Here is a 10,041-nt window from a genome sequence, read left to right as displayed (position 1 = left end):
TGATTTCTGAATGTTCACTTTTACTTCTACCATATCGGTTAAATGCTGCCTCCTGGTGTCCTGTGATCATGACGTCATCATGAAATAATCACAACAATAAGTATTTTGTTGTCAGTTATAACACCTACAGCAAATAATAATTAATCAAACAGACCATTAAACAAAATCTGATTTCAGAAGCTTTTATTGATTTATCTTTGTTCTCAGCTTGAAGACAGAATAACATTCATATTTAATGACATTTGTAGTATATTTGCTAATTCTCACCAATCACTAACTGCTGTATCTTTACTCATTTCTCTAAATTATCATGAATTCTGCCAATCCTTTGTTTGTTTCTCTATTTTACATTCTTTAAATGTCTTACTGTTCAGTGTCATCATTTTACTCTTTATTCCTTACTGTGAAGTAATTTGGTGTACCCCCTGGTTTTAAACATGTTATATAGTAAAATTGCTTTGTATCGTGTGTGTGTATATATATATATATATATATATATATATATATATATATATATATATATATATATATATATATATATATATATATATATATATATATGTGTGTGTGTGTGTGTGTGTGTGTGTGTGTGTGTGTGTGTGTGTGTGTGTGAACACAAGACTGTTAAAGCGCTATGAATAATTTGCAAAAAATAATTTACATTTCTTCTAGGCAGCACGGTGGCACGGTGGTTGGCACTGTTGCCTCACAGCAAGAAGGTCCTGAGTTCAATTCCACCATCAGGCCGGGGTCTTTCTGTGTGGAGTTTGCATGTTCTCCCCGTGTTTGTGTGGGTTCCCTCCGGGTACTCCGGATACCTCCCACCGTCCAAAGACATGCAGCTTGTGGGGATAGGTTAATTGGATAATCCAAATTGTCACTAGGTGTGAATGTGTGAATGGTTGTCTGTCCCTGTGTGTTGGCCCTGTGACAGACTGGCGACCTGTCCAGGGTGTACCCTGCCTCTCGCCCTATGACAGCTGGGATAGGCTCCAGCGCCCCTGAAAAGGAGAAGCGGAAGCGAATGGATGGAATTTACATTTCTTAACAAATATTTCTGTCAAAGTGTGAACTAATAAATGAGCAAAAATGTTTCCAGCAGCTGCTTTACTTTAACTTTGTTTCATCGTTTTTATCATCTTACTTTAATCTATGAAAATCAGCGTGTGAATTAAGAAACCTACAAGACATGTAAGAGGACAGACAGTCACTGCTTCTAAACACTGTGGTGCAGCTGGAATATACAAACTATAGTGGGAGGACTCATTAAAGATTAATAGCTTCAGTTATTTAAGCTGATCGATTTTCTACATGTTTATTTGAAAACATTGGAGGACACAGCAGAGTTCCCTGTGGTGGTGAAAGAGAGAAGAAGAATTGGTGAAAGAAGATGAAGAAAAAAGAAAAGAAGAAGAAAAGAGAAGAAAAAGAGAATTAATAAATGAGCAAAAAATACTAGGGTCTTGTTTCCTACAGCTTTTGCTTCATCGTTTCCATCATCATCATTTAGAAATATGGAGGACACAGCAGAGTTCCCTGTGGTGGTGAAAGAGAGAAGGTGACATGAAAAGAAAAAGAAGAAGCACCATTAGACAGATACACACAGTGTCGTTTTATTACCTATATTATAATCTTCACACTTTTGATAGAAAGTCACTGTTGGTTTTTCTAAACTTTGTGTTGACATTTTTTTTTATAAATATTTTGTTTCTCACCTCATTTATTTTCCTTTTAAGCCACTCGGTGTTTGGTCTGAGGAAAAATGCTCTATTTCCACTTGTTTTGACCCTGGAAGAAAAAAACAGAAGGATAAAGAAAGAAGTTTAGAGCGAAGAAGACGAATCAAAGGATTGGACATTTTCACTTTATTGTTAACTGAACATGTGCAGGGTCCATTTTGCATTATGCTGTGAGAGAACAGCTCAGGTTTCCTCCAAGCTCATAAGCACAAACTCACAGATTCCCCAACGTCACCACATTAGAAACAATCACAGAGCAAACAGTAGTGCTGTATGTTAGAGAGGGGAACATTTATCTGCTACATCAAGGTTTCAGTGCAAATCTCATTTTCATTGTTGTGTTTGTGGATTTTTAATCAAAAATTCATTTCTACATTTTATTTGGTTTCAATGTATTTAGAAGAAGTTCTACTTACTCATAGCCATGAAGGCAGCCTGGTCTGTTGTCTTCAACGCAGCTGATGATGTTTTTTGCCCATTTAGGTGTAAACGTGGTTCTTGCATTTTGCTTAGAATGATCTTTATAGCAGTCATTACCCACGTGGTCAGCCCCTGCAGCACATCATCACACACATTGTCATTATTCTTTGAGCCTTTCAGATATCATGGAGAATGAAATAAACAACTCTCAGATGTTGTATAAATAATTTACTGATCCAGTTATTATGTGTAATATGAAAAATTATATAACTGACAAAAATACAGCTGGATTTAATCAGTCATATAAAATGTAGAGTTGCATTTTAAATGTATCCAGAAACAGCTGCTCTGTTACAGTCTGTGATAGTTTTAGTCTCTTTTCACACAGTTAGCTCACAGTGAGCAAGTTGCATTAAGGTCAGATAGATTTATAACCAGGTTGAGAAACAGACTTTTAGCTGTTGTTACAGAACTTTGACAACAAAACAAACTCCAGAAATAAAAACTGTACCTGATACAGAGATGAGCATCACCACACTCAGGGAGATCAGAAGAATCAGGCGGCTGGTGGAGAGACTCGAACACATGTTGAGACGCTGAAAGGCACCAAATCTGAGTCTGGATCTGAGCTGTGAGCAGGTTTGTTACCAGCTGATGAACTTGTCAAAGTGTCTGAACTGTTGTTTGTCACAGAAAGAAGAACTGCATTATTTAAGCAGACTATTCTGAGGTCATCATTTACTGAGAGACCAACAAACACCCATCGACAAGCACATCCACAGGGTTATTTAGTGTGTCCTTTCATAGTCATTAAGCCCTTTATGTTATTCATACGCAATCTAATCTCAAATCATGCAGGAATAAATTCAGAATAAAGGTGACGAGAGGTCAATATCAGAAAATATATACAGAACTTTTTTATTAAACCATTTGTAATAAAATTATAGTTAAAATGAGCCTCATATGAAAAGAAAGAGTAATGGCACCAACAGGAATCCTTTAAGCTTTTTTAGTCACAAACACACAATAGAATAAACACAGTCACACACAGGCAGGTATTACATGCACTAAACATCTGGAAACAGGAGAAACTCGGAGCATCCTGTCATCATTTCATGAACACAGGGGTAAACCTCAATGAGGTATTAAGCCTCCACTCAGGGATTGTACTTTGCCCGGCTGTCGTATTGCACCATGCCAAACAAAATAACTGAAAACACGACTGTAAACCCGAGACCATTGACCTGACTCAAATAAGTAGAATGGAAAGAAGTAAGAAGGGAGAAAAGTGGAAAAACAATATCACACACAGAGGCCATCCTACAGTTTGGGCTGCATACCTGTACCAGTATATATTTACAGTTCACAGTTTTTACAGGACATTTCACACCTTAAGCTGAATGATTCACCTGCCACACAGCGTGGTTCATTTCTTGTTAGTCAGTACTGACAAAAACTAAATGCAAAATATGCAACACACAGTTCATTTCAAATCTTCTTTCAGTTTCATGATCCAAAACATCAAAACATTTGCTTTGTTCCTCGTCTTTCTTTTACTGTGAGCGTGCTCCTGAATGCCAACCAGCCTTATCTAAATGTTATACTTCAGCACTCCTTCCATAAGTACACACAGTATGAGCCACACTCGTGCTATATTCTCACAGGATGATACAAGTTCTAATTTTCAGTTTCATATTGCTTACCAACAACGTCTAAACATCCACACACCACATCTGCTGACTGCGACGCCTCTGTGATAGAACCGCGGAGAAAGAGTGAGCGCCCGCTGCTTTACACTCCCTTCAATCCCCTGGGTCCTAAAGCCTTTCTGGTAAAATCTCAAAACAATGATTCTGTTCATCTGCACGTAGTGTTTTCAGTGGGAGAAACATTTTTTCACTCATCCAAGTGAATTTTTCAGTCTCAGCTGATGAAGGTTTCCTGACATAATAAACAGCACATTTACATAATGACTGAAACCAGCACCACTGATTAACAATGGGACATGAGGTCAGTTCGAGTCCTGCATTGCTGTGTAGCTGTTTTGCATAAAGTCGTTTTTAATCCTCAGACACACAACCATTGACAGAGTGTACGAGGCACAAAAGCACAAGTTACTATCGTTACTTTGGAGATTATATAGATGTTTCCCTTTTCTTGACAAAATGTCATCATACAACATGTTGCCCAGTCTCAAACAAATGCCTCCTCCACTCCTGTTATGAGCAACTGTGACAATCACATTCAACTCCTCCCAAGATATTGATGCATCATTAGTCTGAAGCACTTACATGATTTCCTCCAGAGATAAATCTGTATTATAATCATCATCTGCTTGGGGCGACCATGGTTCAGGTGGTTGGGAAGCTCATCTGTAAACGGGAGGTTACAGATGAGGCTCGATCCCCCTGCTCTCTCTGTCCTGGTCGTTGTGTCCTTGGGCAAGACACTTCACCTACCGCATACTGGTGTTGGCCAGAGGGGCCGATGGCGCGATATGGCAGCCTCGCTTCTGTCAGTCTGCCCCAGGGCAGCTGTGGCTACAACTGTAGCTTGCCTCCACCAGTGTGTGTGAATGTGAGAGTGAATGAATAGTGGAATTGTAAAGCGCTTTGGGTGCCTAGAAAACCGCTATAAAAATGCAATCCATTATCTAAGGCTTCATCAATTAAATTACCCAAACTCCCTCTAACCCTGGCTGGAACATGGTCTAGACTATCTACAGCAATCGTTCTAAAATCAACACGCTGCTGCAGTTCTCTGGAATTAAAATCAGGTTTATCCTTAGTCCTAACCCCACCACCCCTCTGCACAGTGTCAACTTCAATCACATTATCAGCATTGTCAACTGATTCAAAATGATCACTAGAAGATGCTAGAAGATCATCAAACATCAAAATGACCTGCGGCTCTTGAACATCAGTATCACCCTTTGCTTCAAAATGATCACTACACTGTACAACCTCATTAGTTACCAGAACTTATGCCTCAAAAAACCAAGAAAGCTTGTAATGCTGTTAAAATCAGCCCAACTTTTATGTAAGAAAGTCTACCAGCCAACATACTGGACACTGTTCTGCTGAACAACAAACAGTTATGTTGCCATCATTGTTAGAATCTTACAGTGAAACAAAGGCTCAGATTTAATTATCCTGAAACTAAGTTAAGGCTTTCCACAACTTTGTTTTGCAAGTTACATTATTTATAAAATCAAAATAAAATGTATTTACGGTTCAGCCACAAGTGCAGTCTCTAGATCACACAACACATTTGTTTTGTATTCAAACACAGAAGCTTGGTATATTGTAATATTTCAGGGATTGCTTGTTTCCAGTCGTGGCATTACTGCTCAAATGACTGTCATGGATTTAGGTGATCCAAATGTAAGTGCAGAAGAAAGTCTTTAACAGAACATAACTGTCAGAGTGATAATTTAGGATTGTCACTTGTATTTGGAAACATATCATCAAAAAAATGCACAGAAATCAATTATTTTTCAAGAAATATTAAATAGATTCAACATCTTTCTTCAACAAAATTGCAGACTGCACAGATGGTACCCTCTCAAAGGAAAAAGTACTATAGCTTACTAGGGTATATATATTAGACTTAATAGTCACTATATACAGTAATTGACTTCTATTCCTTTTACATCAAATTAAAACTTTGGGTGTCAGATAATTATTTATTAAAAGCTAGACATTTTAAATGAGAATAAGAAAGAAAAGTATGTCTTTGTGCCCCCTTTTCCCTGTTAATGCCCTATCGGCCCCCCTGGCTAAACTTTGCTAGATCCGCCCCTGCACAGTTACCAGCCGTCAGCTAGAAAAAGATCCTGGTGTAGAAAGTAATATTAACTAAATTCTAACAACAGCTTATCAAGCTTAAACGTGCTGCTGTTGTTCAGCCGCTGGTTTCCTCTTTCTGGTGCAAAGTGGGCCAAAAACAAACAAGACAGACAGACTCGCAACAGAAAAGCCGATCAGCTGATCATTAAGCCGTTTCATGATTGAAGTAGCAGCAAGAAGAGGCAGTCGCTTGTTAAGCTTAACGCAGGAATGCTTTACAAACATTCAGAGATGGACTTACACACTTGCTTTACTTCTCTCGGGGATAACTTTGTCGGAGATGAAATGCGGGGTTGCTAGCGAAGCTCCACATGCTATCCAGACCACCACAGGTCCCGCATGCCACAGCCGCTCTATCACGTGATGCATACTGCTCCGACGTGCTAACGTTCTGAGGTGAGTTACGGCGTGTTGCAAGTTTTGCGAGGTGCTTTCGTGATATTTAATGGATCGGATTACATTTTTTATTGTTCTCCGATATCCGATCCAGTAATTTAGGTCAGTATCGGACCAATACCGATACGTAATATCGGATCGGTCCATCTCTAGATGAGACTATGCATATTCATGTAATTGCAATAAAAGGAGCACTAACGGGAGTTTCTGCAGACACTCTGACGTGGTTCGAGTGGAAGGAACAGCGCTTGACCTCAGTTGGCCTCCCTCGCGCGTGATCACACGAAGAGCTGTGTTTTGTTTTGCTGCTGCAGTTGATTGTCTAATTGTTCCAGCAGGGTTTGTACTTAGATAAACCCAACAATAACTTCCCTTAAGTGCAGTGACAGTGGATGTGGGTTGGAGATGCAATGAGCTTGAACCTGCAGGTGACCATCTTCACTGACCAACCATCTGTGACAGAGGACTCATCTCCTGCTGCTGTCCTGCAAGCAAACAATCGTGTTTTTTAGAGCACCAACTTATTTGCTGTCTTAAAACCTTTTGTTCTGCATTTGCGATAGAACAGACTCCAATTTAGACAATCTCAGGCTCCCTCCCCACCGGAGTGGTGACCTTGAATGTCCCGCTTGTCAGTCTGGATAGCCCTGAGCACCACCTGACATACAATAATGTTGTGGAATCTTTTTTTTTTAAAAAGGGGCTGTGCAATCATGGCCAATAACTTTTCATTCTGATGATCTCCAGAATAATTTAGGGACAAAACAAATTTCAATGTTCAAACACCTGCAGACTTCACTATATACAGTGTAGACAGTGTGGTCTCTCTAAACTAAGTTTGTGGGATATGATCTTTCAAGAAGTATTTTTAGAGATAATCAGGCCTTTAGCTACAGTTTGTTAGACAACACTAAACCGCACACAGTTTAAGGACTGCAATGATTCCTCAAAAGTAGTTTTCATTATGAAAATCAGTGTGTGAATTAAAACATCTAAAAGGTGTTTGTGACCCGCAGGAGGTACCTATTTCAATAGTACAGAGCTGCAGGCACACAGTCAGTTAAAAAGGGTTTCATGTTAATACAAAATAAAATTAACCATGTAACAGTAGTACCTATAACAATTAAAAGCTTTACTTTATTAAATACGGTTAAAACTATAAAACTGTATCACAGTATGCGAGAGACAGGATAAGCGACAGTGAACTTGATAAAAACAAATCAACATGTGACACACATTAAAAAGGAGGCAACTCACAATTAAACCCCGACTTGGCAAAAAACTTTAAAAAGGTAAATCATCAGTGTCATCTCCCCTAAAGCTCAAGAGCGGCAATGTGTGTGGCATTGATTGATTATTTGTGTTTTATGGTGTTTTAGTCTTAACTTTTTATTATATTTTGTTAGGTTTTAAAGGTTGCCTGTGTGTGTTTGTTCCTTTTTCTCTGTTTATCATTTACTGAGTTGTTTTGTGTTTTATGTTGCTTGATTTATAGGTTTCTTTTATTTTGCTTTAGTGAAGGCACGGCCGCTTGCTGTGGGGGGTAGGGACGTGTGGTGGAATTCCCTCTGATGCATATGAGTGTACACACTGGGAAACAAGTATAACACACAATTTAAGTTACAGAAAGACTGCACGGTAGAGTAATTGGTGGCACCCTTGGGCACTCCGATCTGTAGGTTGCCTCCCCAGGTGGCCGGTCTCCACCATTTTGATTAACTATTTTATTGAGCTGCTATTTTTAACTAGGGCAGCACGTGGCAGCGAACCTTGTTCTTTTAAGTAATGTTTGTGTCTTAATGAAATGTCTTAATCTAAGGTTTGGTATTGCTAATCCTGCTATTTAAGTCGGTTTCTTATCTGCGGCTCTATATTGGTGGTAGTTTCTCTAATAAGTTGTCTTCTATGAAATTGACTTGCCAAACCTCTGCTTGTTAATGACGAGCCTGTGTGCCTTTTGTTACTGTTACAACGTTTAGACTGGCTGTTGTAATCTCTCCTGGGGTGTACTCCCTCCCCAGGTGGCACCCTTAACACTATTTAGTTACCTTTACCAGTTTTCCTCCTTCACACCACCACACATACAATAATAATAATAATAATAATAATAATGGATTGGATTTATATAACGCTTTTCAATGCACCCAAAGCGCTTTACAATTCCATTATTCATTCACTCACATTCACACACTGGTGGAGGCAGCTACAGGTGTAGCCACAGCTGCCCTGGGGCAGACTGACAGAAGCGAGGCTGCCATATCGCGCCATCGGCCCCTCTGGCCAACACCAGTAGGGGAAATGTCTTGCCCAGGGACACAACGACCAGGACAGAGAGCCCGGGGATCGAACTGGCGACTTTCCGGTTCCAGGCTTTCCAACCTCCTGCGCCACGGTCGCATACAAGAGCCCATCAAGAACTATACAAACAAAAACAACTGGGCTGACTGCAATTTCATACGAATACATTTCAGGGCTGTAGCCAAATATTTGACTACACTGATACACATTACATTTTTTTAAATGATTTTGGTTTTTGCTTTGCTATTTTCTTTCAATCAGTTTTTCAACAACGTTTTCATGTTTTTAAGTTTAATTGAGGTGTATTTCCATTAACCATTTTTATGGTCACCACAAACATGCACCATATATATGTCTTTGGGAGGAAGCAGGAGTACCAGGATCATGCAAACTCCACACAGAAAGACAGTCCTGGATTTGAGGCCAGGACCTTCTTGCTATAAAGCAACAGTACTAACCACCACGCCACTGCAAGACCCTTACTGGCATCAAGCACTGTAGAGAAGTAGTTATTAAAAGCTGTGCACATGTCTGAAATGTTACCTCGCTTTCCAACATAGTGAAGTTCTTCTTTTACTGTTAAAAACAAGTTGTGATAGAATTAAAAATATGAAATTTCTTGGTCTGTAAGAAAAACCAACCAAGAAGTAGTGCAGGCAGATAGATAACAGTGTTTGCTTGGAATAAATGAACCAAGTGCTTCAGTTTATCTAACTACAACTTCTCCTCTCTCTCCACTTTTGCTTTCCTCTCTCACTCTCTACACCACAGGGAGAACTACAGTGTCCTAAAGGCATCTCCTACAAACACAGATATGAATTCCTGGATGAAGATGAAACTGCGACCACAGAGAAGCATCAATAAAATACAAAATGCTGATTTTCAGGCTCATGTTAAAAGTTGTTACTGAGAATAAATGATCAATTTAGAAAGGTGACTCTCTTTTTCCTTTGTATTGATGATTCACTGTATTTCTATGCTTACTGTCTGCAGCAGTGACAGAAACACCGGAGTTATAAATAACTGATCAGCTAGTTCACTGACCTCAGAGACCATGTCAGCTCTGACATCAGAGGTGTGCGACTGACAGTGGTTTTACTAATACACATGTTATAAATAGAGTCATTGCAGACCTGAGCTTGTAAAGCTTTGCATGTTTCACCTCTGAAACATCTCATGACACAGCTTGAATACACACAGGACCAAATGTGTCTGAATTTCCACAAGAAATGACTTTGCACAGCCAACAATGAGCGCCATGGCAACGGTAGTGGTGATGAAAAACATAAACGAGTGGAGAAACAAATTTAATTTCTAATGCGAGTTATGGACATCACATG

General features: G+C 39.4%; 1 protein-coding gene and 1 long non-coding RNA gene across 6 annotated transcripts; one reads left to right on the top strand and one right to left on the bottom strand.

Annotated features, from left to right (window-relative positions):
- Nucleotides 1-536: 536 nt before the first annotated feature.
- LOC145431144 (uncharacterized) lies at nucleotides 537-6,400 on the bottom strand. 5 transcript variants are annotated; one of them, XM_080306605.1, is made up of 6 exons: nucleotides 3,863-3,997; nucleotides 2,671-2,836; nucleotides 2,156-2,291; nucleotides 1,716-1,788; nucleotides 1,475-1,536; nucleotides 537-1,001 (listed from the first exon to the last, which is right to left on the bottom strand). In XM_080306605.1, exons 2-5 carry the CDS (start codon nucleotides 2,744-2,746, stop codon nucleotides 1,507-1,509), a joined length of 315 nt encoding a protein of 104 aa, XP_080162731.1. In that variant the 5' UTR covers nucleotides 2,747-2,836; nucleotides 3,863-3,997; the 3' UTR covers nucleotides 537-1,001; nucleotides 1,475-1,506. The 5 variants fall into 5 exon arrangements, with proteins under 5 accessions (XP_080162731.1, XP_080162732.1, XP_080162734.1 ...); XM_080306606.1 differs by lacking the exons at nucleotides 537-1,001; nucleotides 3,863-3,997 and adding an exon at nucleotides 6,249-6,400 and having other exon boundaries at nucleotides 1,290-1,536; XM_080306608.1 differs by lacking the exons at nucleotides 537-1,001; nucleotides 3,863-3,997 and adding an exon at nucleotides 6,249-6,400 and having other exon boundaries at nucleotides 1,290-1,536; nucleotides 2,671-2,755.
- On the top strand, nucleotides 5,944-9,633 carry LOC145431145 (uncharacterized). Its single transcript, XR_013911484.1, has 2 exons — nucleotides 5,944-6,403; nucleotides 9,473-9,633. It is a non-coding gene; the product is annotated as an uncharacterized LOC145431145 (long non-coding RNA).
- Nucleotides 9,634-10,041: the final 408 nt, after the last annotated feature.

This window comes from Astatotilapia calliptera, chromosome 9 (assembly GCF_964374335.1).
Source record: "Astatotilapia calliptera chromosome 9, fAstCal68.1, whole genome shotgun sequence".
In the NCBI taxonomy this organism is placed as follows: Eukaryota; Metazoa; Chordata; class Actinopteri; order Cichliformes; family Cichlidae; genus Astatotilapia; species Astatotilapia calliptera.
The sequence above is the reverse complement of the archived record's forward strand: the minus strand, read 5'-3'. Positions and strand labels throughout refer to the sequence as shown.